Source organism: Heteronotia binoei, chromosome 21 (genome assembly GCF_032191835.1).
Source record: "Heteronotia binoei isolate CCM8104 ecotype False Entrance Well chromosome 21, APGP_CSIRO_Hbin_v1, whole genome shotgun sequence".
Lineage (NCBI taxonomy): Eukaryota > Metazoa > Chordata > Lepidosauria > Squamata > Gekkonidae > Heteronotia > Heteronotia binoei.
Genome location: NC_083243.1, coordinates 157,290,273 through 157,315,725, shown reverse-complemented (window position 1 = coordinate 157,315,725; position 25,453 = coordinate 157,290,273). Strand labels below are relative to the sequence as shown.

The window sequence follows — 25,453 nt, the reverse complement described above, 5'->3', positions numbered from 1 at the left end:
GAAAAGAAAGTCTGTCTTTTCCCAATCAAATTCTAGAATGTAAGCATCCTGTTGGTTTCTCTTTCCCACTTCTTTATAGCTTTGCTTGCTGTCCTTCTTACCATCTCATCAATCCTACCTCTCTCTTACATGAGAAAGAAGAGCCCTGCTGGATCAGACCAGTGTTTAATTTAGGCCAGCACCCTATCTCATGCATTGGCCAACCAGTTGTCCTGAAAGGCTAGAAACAGGACATAGAAACTTTCCCCTTATATTGCTACCTAACACTAGTAGTCTCTGAATATAGAAATTCCATTTTGTCACCATGGCTCGATGGACCTATTTTCCACTAATTTTTCTAATCCTTTAAAAAGCCATCTAAGTTTGTGGTCATTACGACATCCTCCCGTAGTGAATTCCGCAATTTAAAGTAAAGAAGTATTTCTTTTTCTCTGTCTTGAATTTAGTGTCCATCAACTTCATTGGGTGCTCCCGAGTCTTAATATTATGAGAGAGGAAAAACCCTCTGTCCATGTTCTCCACCCCATGCATAATTTTATAATAAAGTTAGAGTCCTAAGAGTCCCCTCTTAGGACTCTAACTTTATTCTCATCTTTTTTTCAAAACCGAGGAGGCCCAGCCTTTTCACATGGGGAAAGTGTTCCATCCCTTTCATCATCTTGGTTGCCCTCGTCTTCTTTTTGCTCTGCAATTTTATTTTTCAGATTTCCCAGATTCCTTCCTCCTACATGACTCATTGCTGATATTTTAAAAAGTGCTTTCAGAAAACCTATACCCCCACACATTTCTTCTACCATACTTTTAATTCATAAGTTGTGGTGTGCTGGCATTACATCGCTGGTGCTTAAACAAATTGCCAGTCCAGAACAGTTGCTGTGCTCCAAAGCTTGCAATCAAGGTTAATGGATGTGAGAGGCTTAAAGAGGATTAATGCTTTTTAATTTTTGCATTTCTGCCTTGATATCTAAGGACAGAAGAGTTGGCTCTCCTAGGCCTTACTGTTGGGTGCATACTTGCCACTGCCTGGAATGCAAACACTTTTTGCAGTGCCAAAGAATGCTTCTCCCCCTCCCCCCCAAAGAGGGAATTCATAGCTAATTGCACGAGTCTTTCACTGGCTTCAGAAGAACTGGACTGAGAATCCTCTTAGGATGCTTGCTGATTTGGTCTTTATGTAATGCTAGGGAAGGAACGTTACTGGTAGATAGGTAAATCCAGCACTGAATTATGAAATACTTTGAAAACATTAGAAATAATCTGGCAGATTTTATAACACTAAAATCCTAGTTCTGATGATGTTAGAATGTTGATTGATTTTATGGGGTTTGACCCGATGGAAGTTTCAGCGAGAGCATTTTCTAAGAGAGGCTGATCTGCGTATTAAAGTCTCTGATGCAGCTTTTACCTGCAATGTAATGACTATTTAGTGGATAAGCACTCAGAGTCAATGCAGACATTAGAGAAGACTGTTTAAATGCAGTGAGTGAACAGTGTAATGTGTGGCATGGGGTTCATGGAAAACCACAGCCACCTATTTCTATCATAGCCTTGAAAACATGCTTTTGGAAATGGAATCCTGTGGGAGGAATGGAGCTGCTTAGGGAGAGAGAGTTATAGCAAAAAAGTAACACGCAATAACCTCTCTAAATCATGAACTAGTTGTTCTTTTTAAGGCTATTGGGTTTTTAATAAGTGTATTTGTGAGTAATGTGTACTTTGGCCTCAAGATACTAAGAATGAGAAGTCCCTAACCTTTTAAAGCTTGTGGCCACCTTTGGAATTTTGAGAGGTTCTCACCACCTGAAAATGGCTGCCACAAGAGGTTTAACCAAATGCAATACTTTTCTTCTTGCTTTACAAAAGTATCACAGAAAGGTAATAAAAAGAAATGAAGGAAAGCCCAAAGGCAGAAAGGAGAACCCAGCTGGGGAGTAAAAAAGGAAAAGAAAGACTGAGTGGGGGAAGGAAGGAAGAAAAACAAAAAGAGGAGTTTTAAAAAGGAAAGCCTGAAAGGGCCTACACACTGACTAAAGAAAACCCAGGTGCTTTTAGGGTTGCCAGGTCCACCCCCACCCCCTTTTGGAGATGTAGGGATGGAGCCTGGGGAGGACAGGGAGCTCAGCAGGGTACAATGCCATAGAGTCCACTCTCCAAAGCATCCATTTCCTCCAGGGGAACTGATCTCTAGCCTGGAGATGAGCTGTAATTCCAGGGGATCCCTAGGCCCCACCTGGAGGCTAAGCAAAACACAAACAACACCATGCTGAAGAACTCGGTCAGCACTGCTTTGAACAATAATGCTTGATGTATTCACAAACCAATACATGGAATTTTGTGAGCGCTTCAATATGACAATTGACACAGTCTCTAATTCTTACTACAACAGTCCAGCAGTCTTAAAGCTGTAACATCCACTGGAGCTCATTTGTAGTTATTCACAATTGCTTTGCTCCAAGGGACACTTTGAATCAATGATGAATATATGCCTTTGTGACTGTGGCAATAATGCGGCAACATGCTTACTAGGTTAATCCATCCACATGTTTGAAGAGAATAGCCCTTCTTCTGGCCACCTTGTTTCCACTGGAACCACTGCTCAATGATTGCTTCAAGCACTAGTCTTCTCCATTTTCCCAGCAGTATGGTTCTCAAGAAGCATGTCTATATTCTTCTTATATTGTGGTGCCAAAAACTGAACTTTAGGTGAAGTTTAACCAGAGCAGAGTAAAGCTGTACTGTCACTTCACATGCTCTAGACACTATACTTCTGTTGATACAACCCAAAATTGCATTTGCCTTTTTTGTACAAACTACTGCCAAGACAAGTCTCCCCCATCCTATAATTACGCATTTGATTTTTCCTACTTTTCTTTCATGCCCAGGGAAATGGTGATTAACACTTTGGGGTCAGTCAACAATTTTTTTTTCGGGCTAGTTTGTCAAGGGATCCTGGAGGTTGTTGCCATCTTCTGGACATGGAGCAGGGGTCACTGGGGATGTGTGTTGGGGGGGGGGTATTTGTAAAGTTCCTGCGTTGTTCAGGGGGTCGGACTAGATGACCCTGGAGGTCTGGTAACTCTATTAGCGTTTTCGCACTTAGCGTTTGCTCCCCTTATTCCTCGGCGCAATTATGTCCGGATCATTTTCCTCGTTTTCGCACATTGCCTCTTTAGTGGAGTCGCTTTCCATGAAGCCCCGGCTCAAATCGTTTTTGCACTAGCATCAACTTGAGTTCGATGCCCTGTCAATCATTTTTTTTTAAGCGCAAGTCTAATTGCGTAACAACGTAACAACGTAAACCGCATCACGTGTGCCGCTTCTGCTTATGGAGTGGCTGCAGCTGTAGTATCCTCCACAGCCCTTTATGTATTAACAGAAGCATTCACAGTGGAGAATCCCAGCACTAGATTCCCCCCCCCAACACAAATTCCAGAGTTGCATGTGTGTGTGTGTGTATGTGGCAGCTTCTTCCTTTCCCAGCCTCGCTCCCTCCCGGGTGGTGAAGCTGGGATTTCCTCCGCGCTCTTCCCCCTCCCCGGCTGGCGCTTGCAGCCGCAACAGGGACCTGACTGAGTCCTGCTGCCAGAGCTCCCCCCCCGCCCCATTCTCTCCTTCCCCTTCTGTGGCGTGTGCGAAGAGCGACCTCGCGTCTATTTTCCGGAGTTGCGAAATATCGCAATAACGAAGAAAGAGAAATGGAGGGGGTTTTGTGTGTGTGTGTGTGTGGCAGCTTCTTCCCTTCCCAGCCTCGATCCCTCTCGGGTGGCGAAGCTGGCATTTCCTCCGCGCTCTTCCCCCTCCCCGGCTGGCGCTTGCAGCTGCAACGGGGACCTGACTGACTCCTGCTGCCAGAGCTCCCCCCCCCCGCCCCATTCTCTCCTTCCCCTTCTGTGGCGCGTGTGAAGAGCGAGCTCGCGTCTGTTTTCTAACCGAGCGGAATGTAGCCAGGGAGGAGAATGCAGGACTCCAACTTCCCATTTTATACATGGCAATTTTGTGCAGGTCCAGAAATGCTGGTGGCACAGCTGAGGGAGGCATTGCCTTTTTAAAACACACACACATGAACGCTTTGGCCCACGCCGGCACTAGATTTCCCCCCCCCCAACAATGTATAATGTATAATGCAATTTCGAAGTTGCGAAATAACGCAACAGCGGAAAAGCAACCTCACATACCCGCCGCTTCAGGAGGGTTTTTTTTTTTTCTATTTGTTAATTTCGAAATATCGCTATTACGCAAGAAAGATGAAGTTTTTTTAAAAAAATGGCCGTGCGGGCACTTTTGGGAAGCGCCGCGAACGGCTGATGATTGGCCAAGGGGGGTGGATGGGGTGGGAGGACGGAAAGGGAGAGGGTGACGCCCACAAAGCAGTCGATCCGGCATGGATGGATTTCCCACAGCAAACTCCGAGGAGTGGATCCGGTGTGGATCCGGAGGTTTTCAAAAACTCCGGAAGGAGGTGGATCTAGATACTCCGGCGTGAAACCCCTGCAGCACCGGAGCAAGACGCAGCGCCGGAGCAACAGGTGCGAAAACCAGGAAAAGATCCGGAGGTAAATGGGGTGCTACGCCGGAGTAAACGCTAGTGCAAAAACGGCCTATGATTTTAAGACTGCTAAAAGGACTGAATTTGGTCATTAGAATAAACTGTGATGTTTTTTTAATGAACTAATTGTTTTTATTTGTGGCTAAAGGAAGCAGAATTTAGATCTTTGGGCTTGTTTTGAAGCAGCTGGTTATTTAGATTAAACTCCAGGTGAATGGTTATGTTAATTTGTAGCACCAAAAGAGTTTTTTAAAAATGATGTTGCTAATTGATGATTACACAAAACAAGTGTAAGGATCTTGTCCTGCAACTATAAGCATCACAGCCAGTTTACTATAAGGATTGTCCTTGTGTTAGAACCTTCTGGATGTTGCCGATGGCATGGCTGCAGGCATGTTGCAACTCCCTACCTTGTCACCATTTTGAGTGCCCCTGTGTCCCCCGGTTATTTTTCTTTCAGATATAATGTGGAATACACATCTCCTATAGGGATGGAAGAAAGAAAAATCTTCCCTCCAAAGCAAGACTTAGTGCTAGCCCATTTCATAACACTAAAACTGATTCCGCAGTAGCAGTCACTCTGCCCTCAGGCTTCTGCTTTTCCCCAGCTCAACCGATCGATTCCCCACCAGTTGCTGCATAGCCACATTTTGACCCACATTTCCCTCCAATTTCCCCTGTATCTTCCTGGTCTTTTTTTTTTTTTAAGAGATCAGGAAGATGCAGGGGAAATTGGAGGGAGACATAGGTCAAAATGTGACTGTGCAGCAGCTGGTGGGGAATCCATCCATTGAGTGGGGAAAGCAGAAGCCTGAGGGCAGAGCAACTGCGACTGTGGAATCAGTTTCTGTTAGCAAATAGCACCACTCAAACCAGATTGGTATTAGTTTCACTTTCTGGGAATGGTTGTTTGAAAAGGTAAAAGATGTCAGGGCACTTGGGAAGTATAAGACTTTGGGCTGGATAGTAAAGGGTAAAGGTGCAAGCACCAGTCATTTTTGACTCTGAGGTGACGCTGCTTTCACAACGTTTTTACAGCAGACTTTTTATGGGGTGGTTTGCCATTGCCTTCCCCAGTCATCTACACTTTCCCCCCAGCAAGCTGGGTACTCATTTTACTGACCTCGGAAGGATGGAAGGCTGAGTCAACCTGAAGCTGGCTACTTGAACCAGCTTCCGCTGGGATTGAAATCAGGTCGTGAGCTGAGGGCTCCGACTGCACTACTGCAGCTTTACCACACTGTGCCATGGGGCTTTTGTGGGCAGTAGAAAATAATGCATACAGAATAATACCTTGCTTATTTTTCCGTGGGGTAGTATTTAATCTTCATATTGTACTCAACTTGGGAGAGCCAGTTTGGTGTAGTGGTTAAGTGCGCGGACTCTTATCTGGGAGAACCAGGTTTGATTCCCCACTTCTCCACTTGCGCCTTCTGGAATGGCCTTGAGTTAGCCTTAGCTCCGGAAGAGGTTGTCCCTGAAAGGGCAGCTGCTGTGAGAGCCCTCTCAATCCCACCCATTTCACAGGGTGTCTGTTGTGGGGGGAGAAGATAAAGGAGATTGTAAGCCGCTCTGAGTCTCTGATTCAGAGAGAAGGGTGGGATATAAATCTGCAATCTTCAATTCTCATTCATTTTACCTCGCTATTCAAGCAGAATGGTGCTTTTAAAGATGTCTGTATATTATAGAGCTGTAGTATTTTATATATGTAGATTTTTATAGTGATCTCAAATTTGGTAAATGCAAGCTTTCCCATACAAATTGTGACAATATGAACTTTGAGACTGTTTCAAAATAGATACAGTTGCTCCATGGTTCAGATATACACATGTGAATACCACAGGTACAACTGTGTAATGGTCAGCATTCACCTGTGCACCTCTGAATATTCAGACATTCACAAATACTACCTGAAGCTGTCAGTGTTAACATGAGAATGTCTCTAGTCTGTGAATGATCTGGTCACTGTAATATATACTTACTATACAAGAACAATAAAAGGGAGGAGGCAGAGATGCTTGCTCTGTGTTACATGGCTCATTTCAGAAAAACTTTTCCAGCCCAAATTGATGGGGAAAAAATAATCTTGTCTGGGCATGAAAAAAACCAAGCCCATGTATGCTTTTCTGCTCCAGCAGATAATTTGCTACATTGCTGCCTTATACACAGAGGACTGGAAAAACATTTTATGTTATATGTTTCCCTCCCTCCTCTTTCCACTCTATGATCTAGACACCACTAACTGTTTGGAGTTGATGACTGGGAGACTTTCCAAATGTGGTAAGAACTTCCCTTCCACCTTCTCTTCTGCTCTGCCCTCACCAAGCAACATGATGACCCAGCCACGCCTCCCCCTCCGGACACCTCTCTCAACATTCTTTATAACAATCCACCTTATCTCTTGCTTGCCTCTTGAACACACACACCCAGCTTTTCCTCCACGATGCACATGAGTACAACCCCGCCATGGTTCAAGCTGTACAGCACATGCAGACGTGGTTTCACTTGCAAGTTCCTTTTCTCACACAGCCCTTCCCCTCCCAATGTCTGGTGATGTTTATATGCTTTTAAGTGTTTACTCTTCCTTCTTGTTCAAATCACCCTTTCTCTGCTCTGCAGCCCTGTGCCACTTCCCTTGCTGCTGTGCTACTGCCTGGCTTCCCATACCTCATGCTGAGAAGAGGACAACAAGGTTCTGCCTTAATCCCCCCACTCTTATTCTAGTATGTCAAGGGAAATTCCTCTCTTTCTCTCATTACACATGAATATCTTGCATTGTAGGCTGCATCCTTAACTGTTGTCAATAAGATTAACTCCAGCCCAACTTAAGACAGGAACATATTGAGAAACCAAAAATTAACTGGAAGGAAACTAGTTTGTATTGAAATTAACCACCTATTTGGTTTGATGTTGCATAGCTAATCCATGGATACCCTGTTTATCCACTGCTGAGGACTTCTTCTGACTTCCTCTGTTTTTTCCTCCTAAAAACAAAGCATAAAAACCTTCAAAACCAAATTACTTATTTTGACTCCATTACAAAACAAACCCATCATCACTTCTGACAATCAGTTTCTCTTTTGAATAGCTAAGATTTTTGTGCTTAGCAGTAGCTGAGCTCCAAACATGTTGATGCTCTTCTATGACTTACTACTAGATCTGGAGTCATATCTATGACATCACTAAAGTTGCTTTGGAACTTACATCAGGTTTCCATGGATATGACAAAAGTAGGACTTGGCTTTTGCAAGTAGCTGCTTTTCATTACAGCACAATAGCTGAACTGGACATCTTTCACTTCTCTGAGGGAGATAGTTTTGCTTTGTTATCATGCCTACTGGGACGTGCTGCCTCCCAATCTCCTACTAGAGAGTCACTTAGATCCTAGATAGTTCCCTGTCCTCATCATAAAATATCAAATAGCAAATTTCTCCTCTCTGTTAACCCCCTATTACTAGGAGCAAGACTAGTCCAGAATGGTTATTTATCGGGTTAAGTAACAGAGCAATCTTGATGTAGCTATACATAATATAGTGAGATCCGCATTGAAGAATATTTTCCATTAGCTTATAATGGGACATTTCTGGTTGTTTACTAACAAGGCCTGTTTTATTTTATTTTTCCCTGAAGAATTACAGGAATACATTTGACACTGAAAAGTGGCCCAACAGTGTAGATGTGGTGCTGTTGTGGATCAGCTAGCCATTGTGTAGTGTGGACAACTGCACAATCTGTTTGCCCAAGGAAAGCACCATGTTTGCAGAGTAGCAAACATTTTAGTGGGGATCTGCTTTGTGTTTTTAAAAATGTTTTTATTTCCGTGAACTCAGATACGGATAATAGTGGATAATAAAATATGTAGGACCCAGATAAATCTTCAGGTATCATGGGAAGGTACAGCTGTGAATGCTTTTAAATGGATGAGCAAGAGGGGGAGGAGAATGGAAGATTTTGGTAGAATAACACATACTACAGATGGGCACAAACTGAACCTCTAAGCAATATTCATGACAAATTTTGCCCTGTTCATGGTTCGTAAAACAAAGTCCATGACGGGTCCACAGTCATGGACCTCCACAAACTTTTAAGGCAGTTTGTAGGGTTTGTGCTGGTTCCTGGGCAAAGCAGAAAGCCACAAAAGCAGCTGAACAGCTGGGAGTGTTCCCTGCTGCTCAGCTGTTTCAGGCTTTATTGTGCAGACCCAAGTTTAAAGGGAATGCACAGGAAAACCTGGAAACAAGGAGCAGTGTGTCTGGGGTTGGGTGCCACTTCAACAGTTGAAGCCCCCATCTGTCACTGGTGGTCTGGGAGAGCACAGGCACTCGCCCATCCTCCCCCCATTGCCTGAGGATGCCCTCTAGACCTTCCATCAGGAACTCACCCCGATGGCTGGTACTGAAGAATGGGTGTGGTAAGCCATGCAGCATCAGGGCTGCAGTGGCAATACAATGACCAGGCTTACCCCAGGAGCCTAGAGTGGGGGCAGGGGGGTGGCACTGGCAAGGAAGGAGGCCACTCCATCCCAGTGTCCATGTGGGTTGGGCATCTTTCAGGAGTGGCAGCAAATCCAGGGCCAGCAGGAGGTGCGTTCTTTCCCTGCCCCGGGCTCTTGGGATGAGCCTGGTCACTGTACAGCTCCTCCATTGACCACTTCAGATGCCCCCCCCCTTCTCCACCACCAGCCTCCTTCTCCTCCTGGGTGAGTTCCCAATGGGAGGTTGGGAGGGCATCCTCAGGTGATGGGGGGAGAGTGGGTGAGCACCTGGGATTTCCTGGATTGTCAGACAACAAATAGGCACTTCCCCTGTTGAAGTGGCGCCCGATCCTGGACAGGCCGCTCCTCATTTCCCAGCTTTCTTGTGCAGTCCATTTAAAGCTTAAAGGGACTGCATAAGCAGGCCTGAAACAACTGAGCAGCTGAGAGTGCTCGAGCTGCTCAGTTGTCAAGAGGGTGAACTGTTTCGGTTCAGCTTGTGGTTCGGTTCATGATTTGGCCAAGAACCATGAACTAAACTGCGTGTTTTTCAGTCCATGTCCATCCTTAACACATACATAGTAGTAGGGCTGGACTGAAAGCAACCTCATCACATTTATTTCAAATTCCCTTCTAGGTGACTCTTTGGGGATGGGGGAAACTGTTCTGTAAATTTGCAACAGAAGCCAGCCATGCATAGTGTTGATTGATTCCCCCTTCCTATGATGTCGCCAAGAACAGCCCAATCCTTGTATCAGTTTTTCTCTTTTTTAAAAAACCAAATCCTTTCTTTTCTAAATAATAAAGTTCCAATTGAATGGCTAACATAACGAACATGTAGTCAGCTTGCTTGATGCGCAGGAAGATGGGCAAGTGACAACTGATCCAGCATTCAGTTTGTTGATATGCCCGTCTTTCAGGCCTGATAAAACATACCAAAGAATGAGATGGCAGAATGGAATGTACTACTTCAGATGCAGGTGATGAATTGCTGGGCAAGTGTTCCTTCACTCCACGATAATAGAAAACTGGCACAGCAGGGAGAAAGCGACTTCCTTTGCTTAATGTATTGGTTTTCCATCTTCAGAGGTTTTTAAACATGGCAAAGCACTCCACAATGTAAACCTCCATTATCCATGACCTAAAATGGCATAATCCATTCTAACCACCTTGAGCATTCTGTCACCTTATTCCCACTTCATTCTTCTGCATGTGTAAATCAGGCCTCAGTTGTGAAGCTGGAAGGAAGCAGGGCTGACTGCATATCCAAGGAGTTTGCTGAGTGCTGCTGTTCTATTTTGTCTGCCTTCGCCTTTTATTACCACCTTTGGGCTTTGCAATGTACTTCTAATAAATGCAGTAGAAGGAAAGCCCATATAACCAAGATTCCAAAGCTGTTTCAGAGGTTATCAATTTGTGTTTGTCACCCCAGATCAATACCAGCCCCCCAGGTTGGTTGACACAGACCAAAATGTACTGTGCTGTTCTCTTGGCTTAGCCTATGTTTTCTGCAGCTCTCCAACTCAGCTGCTTAAAGGGCTAAGCACAACATTCTTTAAATTGTCATGAATCCTGCAATGATAGCAAAGTATATATGCAAGTCTATGACCTTTTTAATTTGTTCAGGCTTTGAATTACACCTTGGTTTTATAAGCAAACTTGATGGTGAAGACTGTTCAAAATGAACATATAAATAGGACTTCAGAGATTTTTAGAAAGCTAAATAAGTAGCTGAGAGGGCTGTCAGTGATAGTTAGCTAAGACAAGGCAGCCTCATTCTCAGTACACCATTTGACCTTAAACTCCTGGAGTAAACAGGGAACAGAGTGTTTTATTAATGTTGTTACAAAGTTCCCTTCAGTACATTAGATACTGGCCACTACTGGAGACATGATGGTAGCCTAGATGTACCAGCAGTCTGTCACTAACAAGGTTCTTACAATGTTTTTAAGCAGTCTTGTATTGGAGAGGAATGAATGTTGTGGCCCCATTGTTCAGGGGAGGGGTAGCAGGTCTGCCAGGCAAACAACTACACCTTATGCGGGTAAAAGAGACCACAACTTTTATTGATTACAGCTGCAAATATTTGACTTGGCACAGGGAAATGGATCCAAGGCACTGAGCGACCTACCTGCTGTTCATTGTGAAATCCCATCCTTCAGCCCACCTCTGCAATGGCAATGATATGGGAGCATCTAGGCACAGGCCACTGCGTGATCCCCCTGCTACCTGGGGGTGGGATGAGAACAACAGCCCCAGAGCTCAGCATGCCTCTTTATCACATGCTCTCAAGGCCCCTTAATGAGGGCCCCACTGGGGATGCTGGGACTGTAGGGCTGATCTCCATCCCCCACACACAAAAAAGGATCCATCCCAAAAGTGCCTAAAGTTGTGAAAATGGTTTCCCAAATGTAACAGTTAACAAGGACACAAAACCACAACAAAATATGTACAAAAATGGGCACCAGAAGAAACTTCACAAGAAGAGGGAGGCTTGGGTGGGTAAGCTGCCAAAGCAGAATGTGGCATGAAACTGGGTAGGCTGAATATAAGCCTACTGGCTTGGCCTCACCCCCCATGGACTGCCTGGACAGCTGCCCAGTCAGGTAGCCAAGGTCACACCAGGGCCAAGGAGTCAGCAGAAAATGGTGCCTGCCCAGCAAGTCCCTCCCCACATGGCCATGCAAATGGGCCCCCCCAGTAAGTCAGGGCCTCATTCGTCTAGTCCACTTGGTACTGAGGAGCAGCGTACTACTGAGAGAGCTACTATTATTACTTTCATTATACTTTACATTTTTCTTATCTCACTATTTAAAGTTTCAGCTCAAGTTAAAGGAAGTAGATTTTTTGGAGTGGGCAATTCTCTGCTGGAGTCTATAGGATGACATTTTGTTAGGGACCCAAGTGGCAGATCCTTAGCAGTTATACTTGGAGCTTTTAATGAATCATCTCAAATCCCACCATCAAATGAATGAGGAGCTTTATGGACCCCCCAAAAAATTTCCTCAGTGATTATTCACAAGTAGACTAAACAACCTGTATATCCCTGAAGCTTCACTAGTGTTTGCAACAGTAAACAAGGGAGGTGTGAAAGGGAACTCATGTTCCTAAATGGAATGGTATGCTTGGGAAATGACATTTAGTCAAGGTTCCCTGGCAGATGTTCATCTTGTGGCTGAACAACTGTGGGAGTGTCTGAAATATGATGGCATTCGCTTGATTCCATTGTAGCACTTAGTAATTCTTTGCTAATGCTGTTTAGGAAATCCACACATTGTCATACTATAGCCTCCAGCACAGAACTGACCACTCCACAAAACCCACTTCCTTTAGATTTGGTCCCCGGATAACCAGTAACGAAATATGAGAGGATGTACACACTGTGGCATGCATTGCCCAAGCCCTGTTGCAACCCATCCACTCAAGTGCCTTTGAGCTTGAGCAATTGCTATTATGGCTGGTGTCCCTGAAGTTCAGTGGAGGGTAACTAAGGTGTACTGTAGCCCCTTTGCTTGAGCTGAGTGCTTTCCCGTTGAACTAAAAATCAGGGAAACCTGCCTCTTCTCAGTGTAAGGTTGGTGCTTCCATGACTGAATAGGATCAAGTCCAGGGCAACTCATCATAGCCCCTCACACTTCCTCTCTGGTTGTCCCTAGAAATGGCATAATGGAGTGTGAAGTTGGAAAGATTAAAAAGTCATCCTTGTTTGCACTCCCTTTCCCTCCACATAGTTCTCGTCATAGATTCCTTTGAGTTGCCCCATAGTATCTTATAAGTAGTAAGGCGATATTCCTTATAGTTTAAAGGATTTTGTATGAGGGATTTTTTTTTTGGTGGATGCTTTCTTTGAGGTCAGTCCTCCCCCCTCTGCCTACCCCAATTTGCACACAGGCTGCTTCCACATGGAGGGTTCCCCTGCCAGTTTTGCCTTCCAAAACTGAACATTTTTGAATGGCTTGCACACAATGTTATGTTGTACTTGTCCTGTTTCCAGGTTTTCCTGATATTTAGTATATCTTTCCCAACCATGTTTTCCTTGCTCTTTTTGGAACAACAGTCCAAACACATTGACATGACATCAGGAACAAATGGTGCACATTTTTCTGCCCTGAATTGCCCAATCCACTTCAGCACTATTTTCCCACACTCTGAGATCAATCCAAAATAGTTTCACTCAGAATCCTACTCAGGTCTATTCAGTGGGGCTTACTTCCAGCAAAGCATTCATAGGATTGCACTGTCTGTCCTCCATGGACAGCATTTCCCCAGCATTTTTCCTGCTGTGCCATTGTAGAGGTTTTTTGAGTTTTTTTAAATCAGTAATTGCTATAGTGTTTTAGTGTAGTTTTAGCACTGATACTTCTTGATTGATTTATTGATACTTATCTATGCCAAATTTTGATAGAACCATTATAATGCTATAGCTCATGCATGAAAAAACTAAAAAAAGGAAGTGGGTTGCCATAGCAGTCATGACAACCACATCCTGAAAGCTAGTGCACAATCACTAGGTACCATGTGCTAAGGGAAAAGTCAGAAAACCACATGAGAGGCACAGAAAACTCCAATAAGTGGAAGCTGTATTGCTTTTACATTAGCAGCAGCTATGAAAGCAGCCTAGAGAATCCATGCCATGTGGAAACAGCCACAAACCCACACCTTTAACTGAGAAATGTCCTGCCTTTCTTAGTGATTTTGTTCTTTTTAAATCTAAAAAAAAAAAAATCCAAATGCTTTTCTTCTCAAATAAGATGTTTCTGTCTTCCAGTAATTTTAGCTCCTCCTTAGTATACCTTTCTAGCTCTGTGATAAGACACCACAAAAATTCCCATTAAAGAAGAACAGTTCCATGAAAAAAGCCCAAAGGAAAAAAGCTCACAGAAAAAAACACATGATCATAAATGCTCACAGGAAAAATGCCCACATGGAAAAAATACAATTTAAAGTACCATAGATATTTATGATTGTGAATAACCATTCATCTCCATTTATGAGAATGAACAGGTATTACCTGTATTTTATGTTTTTATTTTAGGATTGAAATATGTCATATTCACATGCAACAATTTGTGTTGTGGTTTTATCGTATAATTAAATATGTTGGGATGAGATGGCACTTTCAAAAGGAAACAAGTTTCTAACTTCTGCACCTAGATGCAACTTGAAAAGCCTCACCGGTTTTTTCCTTGACACGTTCATATGGTATCAGAATACTTTGTTTTAAGCAAAACAGCATGGAATATGCTGTCATATTTTGTCCATGTTCCTGCAGCATTGATGCTGCTGTCATGAAAGTTTCTGATGAACACCATAGGCAGCCCATCTGGATGCTCTCTTCTTTGGTCCTTTGGAATTCATATTATTATCCACACTGAACTGAAGTCCCCCCCCCTTCTGTGCTACAGTACCCCCTCTGCAACATGCATGAATTGACATATAGATAAGGACCTTTCTCTTCTACTTCTTTTGTCCCTAACCCTTTTCCTTTGTATTAATCATTTACATCATGATTTGATATGGCAGCAGCATCCATCATCTTTGTTTTCTAATAATTGTATTCCCACTGTGGGATACAGAGTCAGGAAGCAGACATGGTGGACTAGGGCCAAGGTCAGAACCAACGTTCCCTCTAAGCTACAGAGTCTTGTGAGCAAAAATTCTACATTGTAAACTACTGGTATTAAAGTTGTGAGCTGCTGCATAAATTAGTGTGCTCTGGGGTCATCCTTCCTGAGCTAAGATAAAAATGTGTGAGCTGGAGGCTACAAATCTGTGAGCTAGCTCATGCTAACTCAGCTTAGAGGGAATACTGGCCAGAACCCAAGTGCTGTGGGTGAGATGATAGATATAGAAAACAAGTTCATGGCAGAAAACCTAGCCACTAAAGTCACCAGGCTAAAATCGCTTGCCCTGGTCATTGTTAAAGATGTTGAGGATCAAAATCACTGTGTGGATGATATATTCCCACTGCTGTGATCCTTTTCATCCATTCACCCTTTGCTGCTCAAGTTGACACCTCTTCAGAACTGCAAATCTATATACATATACCCATTCAGAAGAAGAAGGAAACCCATAGTTTAGTTTAGCTGATATCTGTCCTCCTCCATTTCCTGCAAGCAGGACTCAGGGTGGCTTACAACATGTAATATGCAACAATACATAATATGTAAAATGCAGTTAAAATCAAACACTATTCAGCAATTTATCAGCTATTAATCCCACAGTACAGCTGGAATGATGGCATACAATCTGTATTCTAGCAATCAGGAAAAATCTTCAACAGGAAAGGAGGGTGGAAAGAACCCGGGAGACTCTGGGAAGCCAGTGTTCTTTCTAGCCATCGTTGTTCTCAACCATATGCCAGGTGGAACATCTGTTTTACAGGCCCTGCTGAACTCAACCAAGTCCTGCAGGGCCCAGATCTCACTGGGAAGACAGTTCCACCAGGCGGAGCCAGGACTGAAAAGGCCCTGGCCCTGGTTGAGAACAGCCAGAAATAGTATTCAGGGTAGTGTTTACAGACCAACAACTCAACAGGATACATTCATTTCCAATAACAATCTGATTCTCACAGACCTCTATAAGTCTAGCTGACTTTCCAAACTATAACTGCTACACCATTGTCTTTGTCTGCATCCAGCACAGGGTTTTTAAATCATTCTGCTATTGTTTTGTAGACTTGGTGCACAGAAGGGAAAACAACCCTTATGCGTTAAGTGAAAGGGGGGAAATGAGTTAGAGCCAATGGCTGTCCTCCTTCCTCCACTGAAAGAAGATTTAGCAAAGAGGAGTCATTGGATCCCACCTATCAGTGCACAAGTAAATTGTCTCATAATCCTAAATCCTGGAAACTGTGTTACTTACTGGTGAATGCTATGGAAACTAATAACTCACTGTATAGCAGTTTCACTTACATGAATTATCATCACATAATTTAAAGGATCCCCATGATAACCTTTGCAGGCTTTATCACTTTTTTAAAAGCCCGGCTATCAGTGACTTAATGAGAAAGAAAGTGCAGCAGCCTCAAATGTTCTGGTGTCTCAGACTTGCTGTTCCTTGGGCTCCTATGGTTGTGGTTTGATTCCAGCAAGACAACTTATTCTATTCCCAGTTCAGATACTGTGCAGATGGGCAGTGGAAGGAAGAGCTATATATACCATCTTTGATTTCCTAATCTTTGATCATCCTCGGAATTTTCCTATTACGATTTCCCAGCGCCATCAACAATTCAGTAATTTTTGATTAAAAGGGAATACAGTAGCAATGACAAAGGGCAACTTCCATTAAGAAACAAACAGAAAAGGGTATCCCAGACAATGGTTTTTAGTCAAGAATCTAAAGAGGAAATTGATCTTATATTAAAAGTATTCAGGAGGGTAGCCTTGTTATTCTGTAACAGCAGAACAAAATTCAAGTCCAGTAGTATTTTGGCACAAAATTTTCAAGGGTATAAGCTTTGGCAAATCAAACTTTACTTCGACACAAGTATGAACAAAGATATATCAACTTTATATCCAAGTTCAGTGTAAGGGCTGTTACCAAGAAAAGCCGATTGGTGTCAGGATTCCAAGGCACAATGCAAAATATAATGGACATGATTAGAACAAGGAGATATGCACAGCAGTGGGAAGTACATAAGGGTTGCTGGATCTTCATTTTTACTTGTACCTAATGAAAGGAGCTTAGACGCACAACAGCTTATACCCTGGAAATTTCGTTGGTCTCTAAGGTGCTACTGGATTTGAATTCTACATCAAAAGCATATGTATAATCATCTCTCAGTACTTCCCAATGCTATACATTTCCTTTATAAAAGTATTAATTTTATTTTAGTTTATTCTTTTCTCTGACATTTCTATATGAAAAGAGTTCCATGGCCATGCTTCTTGCTTCTTCTCCCTGCTTCTTCTGCTCTTCCCCTGTCCTCTGATCTTGCTGAATGAATTGCCCAGCTCTGTAATGTCAAAAACACACAGATCTTCCCTTGCTCTTCCCAGCAACAGGGGTAGCTTTTTCTTCCTTTTCATGCTTTCTTTTTACTGATTCCATGTGGTGTATGAAGGCAAGGGGTCCAAAGCCACATGGTAACCCAAACTGTGCTAAGTAAAACATTTAAGAATTAATCTTATATTTCTCTTTCTTCTTTAGGATTTGCATATATCCACTCTTTCTCATGCTGTCTGTATTAATGTCTAATCCTTAATAAGGCAGAGGAGAATAACTGTCATGCAGTACAATTTAAGTTTTAGCTTTACATTTAATTGAAGCAAGGAAAACTATAAGCCAGATAAGTGAAGATACCTTAGATGTTGGGTTGGGGCAAACCCTAAGGCAGATAGCATTTAAGAGGCCAAACCAAAGGGTCTGCATTTTATAGTTCTATTTTCTGTTTTCCAGATTTCTGTCATATAATCCAAGGTTCAGATATACATGTGCCTCAGCCTGTCCCTTCTCCATCATAAAGCTGGTACCTAGAATATTTCTGATTAGATCATTTGGAAAGCAGGTAAATTTGGTCTGGGCTCATTTGAGATAGTAGCTGCTCTAGAATTAGAACCACTAGGACTCCATTAGGCAGGCAGCATACTCATCACGGCCAATTCAGTTACCAGTTTGGTTTTGAGGATATAAACCATGTACCTTGATAAAGAAGCAGAGTAGACTATTAGTGAAGTCTATTCACAAGACAGGCAAATGGGTGAATGCGAACAGGGCAGGGCCAAGAGCAAAGAAAACAGCATGAGGGAGAGCTGCTCAGATGGAAACAGGCTAAACTCTTGTGCCAAAAACAACCATATTACCACCAGAATATCCTGGCTGAAAGCCAAAAAGGGCAAGAGGAAGCTCAGGTGCATTAAAATGATGCCTTAACAAACAATAAAGTTTTTCGGCTTTCCTGTTGTTCTACAATGACTGAGAGGTAGACCTTAGTGATACCAGTGGCAGTGATATCAGAATCTTACTGTTGGTTAGTAAAGTGGATAAAGGAAATCACAATTGCCTTGGATACATTTATTTGTTTGTACAGCAACAAGAGCATTGGCTTAAATCCTGTAGTTTGCTTCTACTTGTTCAGTGCTGTCCTCCTTTGCTAAGCCAGTGCTTCATGGTGGAGGATGTTCCTCTGTTGCTAGGTGCTTTCTGCTCACATGTCCTAGGAAGGTATAAGAATAAAGTGATCCATAGTAATTTTTAAAATACCTCTAGAAGAACCTGAGTGATAAATATGCCAGATAAAAGCAATTAAAACCCATCCCTATAGTAGCGGAGAATCTGTACTTTTCTTATAGTAAACTTTTGAGATGCCATCTTTTTAGGGTTGCCAATTGCTCGGGGGGGCAGGAAATCCCTTATTTTTGTGGGTTTCTGCCCACTACCAGCCAGCTGGCTGATGGGAAGGAATTTCCCCTTAAATGGACTTAAATGGGAAGGAAACAATGACATCACACATGATGTGCCTGCATCTCCCAGAAGTGATGCTGGCACGTCAGTGACTTTTTTTGGGGGGGGGGGTGATGTTCTGGTTTTTGGGCAAAATTCTATGGTTTAAGGCTGATTTTACCATATAATTTTGTCCAAAAATCAGAGCATTGGTTCCAATATTACCAACGTGCCCATGTCACTTCCAGGTGACACAGGCAGGGGTGGAATTCTAGCAGGAGGTCCTTTGAATATTAGGCCAAACCCCCCTGATGTAGCCAATCCTCCAAAAGCTTACAAAGAAAGAGTCTTGTAAGCTCTTGGAGGATTGGCTACATCAGGGGTGACCTAATATGCAAAAGAGCTCCTGCTAGAATTCCACCCCTGGACACAGACATGTTGTGTGCAACATTGCTGTTTGTGGGGAATGGGGGGGGGGGGGGGCTATGTCACTTCCTGGTCCTGGAACATCCCTCCTTCCCCCACCCTCTGGTGATCCAGACCTGGCAACCCTACATCTTTTCCACAAAATACTTCAGAATGACCATTTTTCTCATAAATGAAGTATAGCCACTTTATCATGGTTGTTACTAGCATTTTCATATCAATTTTAAATACACCCTGGTAGTTATCTATATCTGCTTCAGATAACATAACAAAAACAAGAAGAAAAGAAACCACCTAAATAGAGCATGCAGTCAACTCTAGAGAGCAAAGATGATCTGGAAATAAAACATGAGACAGCTTCTTTGTGTCTTCCTGCATTCTACAGTAGCAATTCATTTACAGGTATATGATACATAGTTATCAGTGGAAGGAGGAGGGTTTTCTAACTTGCTTGTTCAATAAATGTATTTATTTTGGAAAGATCTTTTTTTTGGGGGGGGGGCAGTTGCTGCTTCTTCAGATTTCTGTTAAATTAGTATTTAACTCCCTTACCACTGGGTATTCAAGGGGGAAATGAACCCTGAAAATGTTGGGAAATATACAAAAGTAACTATTCCACAAAATGCCATAATAAATTTGCTAGTCTTCAAAGTGCTACAGGACTAGGTTATAGTCACAGCAACAGATCAATATGACTATCTTTGGCATTCATTTTCATGAAATGCGTTATCTTTTAGCCGCCATGAGCAAGTTTTTGTTTTTAGATTTTTCCACAATGTCAAGGTGTTCCTGTTTATGAATCTTCTTAAACCTAATCATCCCAGATAAAAGATCTGCATGTCGATGCGCGTAGAGAGACCCAGAGGGTGATGCTTAGCGACGCAAGAATGAAGGCTGTACACAGTAGCTGTAAAACCACTATATACATTTATTTACACCAACTCACTCTCCTGACTGACAATATGCTCCGCTGCACTCCAACTCCATAAACCCACAATCACCACTGTTGCTCTGTACATTTATACATGGGACAGCCAATCAGCAACTTGCTGTGTCATGCTGACTCTGCTGGCTGATGCAATCCTTCTGGCAGCCAGCCACCTGCTGTCAGGTAGATCATCTAAGCCTCTAGATCTACTTTCTGTTTTGCAGCACATGCTATAAGCTGTCTCTTTACACATAATAGTGACACTGCAAAGGTCTCCTACCCAGCCCCTGGATTTCCTTCCCATTAGTTCAGAGATGGGGGAAAAATGGGTTGCCTACAGGCGTAGCTGACTCTTCAGCCAAGAAAGGTGAGGCAGTAGCCTCACAGTGGACTCCTAAATAGAGTTACATCCTTGTAAGTCCACTGAAATCCATAGACTTAAATGGGTATAAAAATGCTTAGGATTATGCTGTCAGGCTTGTGGGGGATGGCAGCCTGCACCACTGCCTCAACTGCCATACTGGGTTCCCGCCAGGCACATGTGACTTCTTGAACTCTTTCAACGCATTGGAGGTCAAGAAACCTTATTGGACATGCACAGCTCATCACACTGTCTTTGAAGATGCTTAGGGAACAAGGAGGTATGGCACATTAGTTGCTCTTATTCATGGGTCTCAGTGAAGACAGTGGTCAATGAAAGGTGGGGGCAGTGCAAAGTGGCAGTTGTGGCACAGGATGGCCTTCTGAGAGCAGCAGTGGGTGGCACAATTAAACAGTCACTACCTGGATTGTCCTTTTTCTAAATGGAGTCAATGGTCCAGAGGCATCTCAAAGCTGCTGCTATAGCATTCAAGTGTTATATTGGTTTAGCACTATAGCACTCAACTTAGAACATTTTGGGGGGGAAGTCCTTGGAAGATTGCATGGAGGAGGGGGGAAGCAGTGTTGTAAGAAGTACTATGGACATTTTAAACTGCACACACAGCAATTCAGAAGTGCAATGAAGGGGTAGAAAGAAAACAGAAAAACCTTATAGGTAAATAATTTCCACCAGCAGCCTGTTACTAAAACAGGTCTGTCTGAAATGACGAGGGGAAAAAAAACATTAGCAACTAATTACTAAAATGCAATACAAAGGCAATGGCATGCACAGGTTCATAGGCTGGGATCCTCTTCATATGTATACTAGATCCAGGGGATTTTCTGCCACAGATATGCAGGAGTGCAGTTATCTCTGAAACCTGTTCTGTGCATTTATAACAACCAAACAATTTATTCAAGTTTAAAACATCTTTCAATTTTTTGCAACGTTGGAGGGGGGATCTTTTTCTCTCATGCCTTCAAAATTTCAGGAACCATTTTGACTCAGTAGTAGTGATGGAATTGTGTTTCAGGTACTTTTAGACCTACATAATTACAAATTATCTCTTAATTACCATAACCACAACTCAGAGTTAAATGGACTTAAGCACACTGCAATCTGTGGATCTGTGTGTTTAACTTTGTGAAGCTAATATTGATATCACTGCAGTAACTCTATTAATCTAAAATGCAAGAATTATACACATACAGATGTTTCACAAACCAGAGAATGTAAATCTGATAAGCACAGGAGTTTTTCAGTGCATATTGTGAGACACTGATTTTAATGACTAGCAGGCACATATGCATGTGGAAATAGATTTCTTTCATATAAAAGGACAGAAAACATTTACCAAAAAGTAATGTGAGAAACTGTTTTATGAATAGTGCATATTTTTTATTTTGATTTTTATCCAGCCTTCTTCCTAGGATCTTAGGTTGGTGTGAAGTAGGTTAAACTGGGAAAGAGTGACTGAATGAGTCACCAAGGGTGAGGATTTTAGAACACAGGCATCCTCATTCTCCAACACTGTAACCACTATCCCATGCTGGCTTTTCAAATGATACAGTATGCAAGTTGTGCTAGGGTCACTAGAGCTTAGGAGAACAGAGAGAGAAGTGTGGCTAAGTTCAAGTGGTCCCTTGTTGAAAGGGACCCTCGCTCTTGTTGATATGTCTCAGTTTCTCTGCCTTCTGCAAGGAAATTGTATATATTGAGACCTTATCAGTGACTTCCAACAATCTCTTAGGGCCAAACTAGATGCTAAAAATGCCAGAAGGATTCAATCCTGATTAAGCCCTTGGTACCAGGTAACCCCCCCCCCCCCCAATCCCTTTTCAGTTTCCAAAACGGCCAAATATAAAAGGCCAATTTCTTCTCTAAAATGGTGCCCACGGGTTCAGCTCATGGTTACCATAACATCTAGTTTATCCCTCAGCTGAATTCTTCACTTTGTTCTAAACAGATAATAGAATAGTCAAACTTGCACTATCTGTGGTCTACATGAACTCATCTGTGAGTTCTAATAATTAGCTAATGTGCTTATGTATCATAATCTAACACAGAGTTATAGGCACTTGTCCACTGAAATCCATAGGCTCAGATTCACTGACTGATATGTCAAATGATGGGTTTTAATCATCCTTTCTTTTTTTTAAAAAAAGTACTGAATATTCTGGCCTGTTTTCCAATCAACTTCAAAAATGTTATGGCTAAAATAGATTTTAGAGTCAAATGAGCAATCCATGATTAAGATTTCTCACAGGCGTTTTTTAAAAAAGATTATTAGCAGTCCTATGCAGAAATAATTTTGAAGATTAGGAACTGGTCACTAGTAAGGAGAGGAGGAATGCTTAGTCATTTCTTCCTATGCATCTTCTGCCATTTTAAATATCACTTCTGAAGCTGCAATAAGCTCTGCAAGGGGGAAAAAAGACAGGTACAGCACTTGTACCTGTCTTTTTTTACCTGATAAGCTAATTACAGCTGTTGAGAGGTGGTTTATGCAGCCATGTGAGGATAGTTAGTGTTAAAATCATGAAGATTTCAATCACAGACCTCTCGACTGTGATCACACACTGAATAATGCACTTTCCAACTGGATTTTGCAAGTTCACACAGTAAAATCCAGTTGTAAAGTGCATTGACAGTGGATTGAAAGTGAATTATTTAGTGTGTGTGATCCCAGCCCTCATGTCACATTTAGGCTCGCTGTTAGATGCTCATTAAACACGATTTTATGCTCATTTTATACATGTTGTCTGCAGATGGTAGCCATTTTCTTTGGCTGGATCTCTCAACTCAGTAGTGAGATCTAAATCTAGTAATTATGTGGGGCCATTTATCATGTGGACAGACTGAAACCAGGGCATTGAGACCCAGAGAGGAGTGACATTTCTATGGGAAGAGTCCGTGTACTCCAGCAATTCCATGATAATTAGATTTAAACATCACCACTGCAACATGTCCTCTTGCTAAAGAAAAACAGTACTTGTGCTATAGGGATAACATACTTTAATGGACCTTTGTAAACTAATGGCAATGAACTAGGAAGTCCCTTGTATGGATTTAACACAAGCTGATGCTAGTTTGCATTTTGTGTGCATCTGTGCATTTTCCCCCAGCTGCTTCTGTACAGCTAGAAGGCATACAGGCTTTAGGTCCATATCTAAATGACCTCATGGATTACAGCAAGTTATAGAGCTCTATAGGAAAAGTCCAGTTATCGAACTTTACATCTGAATAAGGTATGAATAAGAGCATAATCACAGCCACAGACTCAGCTTTTTCTTTCAAAAAGTGTAAGAACTCACATGCACGCCCACAGCTTTAATGCTTACAAGGTTTTCCCCATTCAGTTCCAAAGAGGATGTCAATGTGCAAGTTCATTCTTTCTGTATGCAGTTTTCCTGCTACACTGGAGTTCTGTTTTTGCATGGCAGTATGTGTGGCTCTAAGATAGGCTAAAAAGCTATTAGATATGAATGCAGAACATAATTTAGGCTACAGTCTTAAGTACACATTCTTGAAAATAAGGCCCATTTTGATCAGCAAGACTGACTTCGAAGTAAATGTACTTGGAATCAGAGTGATGTTGACTTTGCATTGCTTTCTGACTTCCTTCATTCAGAACAGTTTCAGAACAATTAAATATAGGCCCAGACGAGTAACTATATCCACCTGTATTACAACTTTCTTCAGCTTGTCAGGCTTTTTAAAGCAAAAGTTCTAGGCAAAAGTTCTGATGTCATCTGTCCAGTGCAAAATTTAGACCACCAAATGTGGCATTCTTGACCCCAGGCTTTTCATATCCATAGGCAGGGCAGTGCTCCCATCTGATGCTCTTCCTCTTCTGCTCATTGTCTTCATCCTCCACACACCCCCATGCACGTGGCTCTGGACCGCTCATCACATTCTTCTCGTTTAAAGCCCCATTGTTCATTTGTTTGTTTGTTCTCTCTCCTCTCTTTTCTCTCTCTCTCTTTCGCTTTCTTTGTTTTGTTTTTCTTTTTGTCTCCTCTGTTTTGTATACCCAGGCAGCCCATTGAGTAACTTCTTTGACGTAATTAAACAACTTTTTTCAGACGAGAAGAACGGGCAGGTGAGCCATCCCCCCGGTACGCCAACCAAGCATAGCGCAAACAGCAAGCGGAGCGATTCCGATGCTAATGACTATGGGTCTAGAGGAGACACTAAGTACCCTGCTGGCAAAGAGAAGGCAAAGATGGTCTCATCACTCGGCCTACAAGACCAACTTTAAATAAATGATTTTTTTTTTTAAAGAAAGGACAGAATAAATAACTAAAAAGGAAAACACAACAAAATCCCCAAATGAATATTCCTTAGAAAGCTAGTCTTTGAAATAAAAGGATGTGTGTGTGTGTGTATACACACACACACACATATATATATTGCTACAACAGTACAAAACTGTCTATAGACAACTTTTGTATGAAGGAATGAATGTGTGTGTGTGTATATACGTGTGTATACACACACACACACACATATATATTTATATGTAATATCTCTGAAACAAAAAAGCAATTAGAAAAGGTAGCACAGATGACAAACCCAGTTCTGCAGATCTTGGGTTGCTTTTTTCTGCCCAATGCCTTTGTCTTTTATTTTTTCCTCTTTTGGTTTTCTTTTCTCCCCCCGTTTACCACCATTATTTTCTTGTTTTGTTCTCTCTGTGTTTCTGACACCACCACTTGTTTCCACTCTGCTACCAGGAATTATCCCGAAAAGTTAACATGTCAGCCAACAGCTTCACCTTCTGTGCTCTGCGAACACTTGTTCACGGAAGGCCAATGATGTAAGACTGACCATGGACTGGTTCTGTTTGGGGATTCCCAGTCTCCCCTCTCCCAACTGCAGGAAATGGGTCTCCTCCCTTCCACTTGCCCTCAACATACACTTTTCTTTTGGTGCTCCACGCTGAAGAACTGCTCAGTTACAAAACTGCACAGTTGGAATTACTGGAGTGGCATCATTGCCCTTGACTACTCACTTCCCCACTGGCACACATGGACTATGGTGGTGGTGGGACGTTATAACATATCCAAGCTGCATTCTCATTAAGGGATTTCACAAGAGGATTTTCCTCCATTTTGCTTTTTTTCCCTGTCCCTTTAAACCTTACCCCCCCCCCTCTTTTTCAAATTGTTTTTATTTTGTATAATCTTAAAACTTCTTTTCAACCTGGAGGGGCAGAACATAATCTTAGGGAAAACTGCAACATGCAAGACAAACAAGTTTGAACATTGAAACTTAGGATAAAAGCAACTTTAAGCAATGAAGAAGAGAGAGACAAGAATCCAGCTGTTTGAG

At 42.4% G+C, this 25,453-nt stretch overlaps 1 protein-coding gene across 22 annotated transcripts in view; it reads left to right on the top strand.

Annotated features, from left to right (window-relative positions):
• BRSK2 (BR serine/threonine kinase 2) overlaps window positions 1-25,244 on the top strand; it is a 621,430-nt gene extending 596,186 nt beyond the window's left edge. For 11 of the 22 annotated variants that reach the window (XM_060261784.1, XM_060261781.1, XM_060261777.1 and 8 more), the window contains 2 exons: window positions 6,779-6,826; window positions 24,157-24,396. In XM_060261784.1, the coding sequence (XP_060117767.1) occupies window positions 6,779-6,826; window positions 24,157-24,380 (272 nt within the window). In that variant the 3' untranslated portion in view covers window positions 24,381-24,396. Of the gene's footprint in view, window positions 1-6,778; window positions 6,827-24,156; window positions 24,397-24,855 lie in introns of those variants that run through there. The other 11 variants (XM_060261779.1, XM_060261783.1, XM_060261796.1 and 8 more) reach the window with 8 other exon arrangements.
• The last annotated feature ends 209 nt before the right edge of the window (window positions 25,245-25,453 follow it).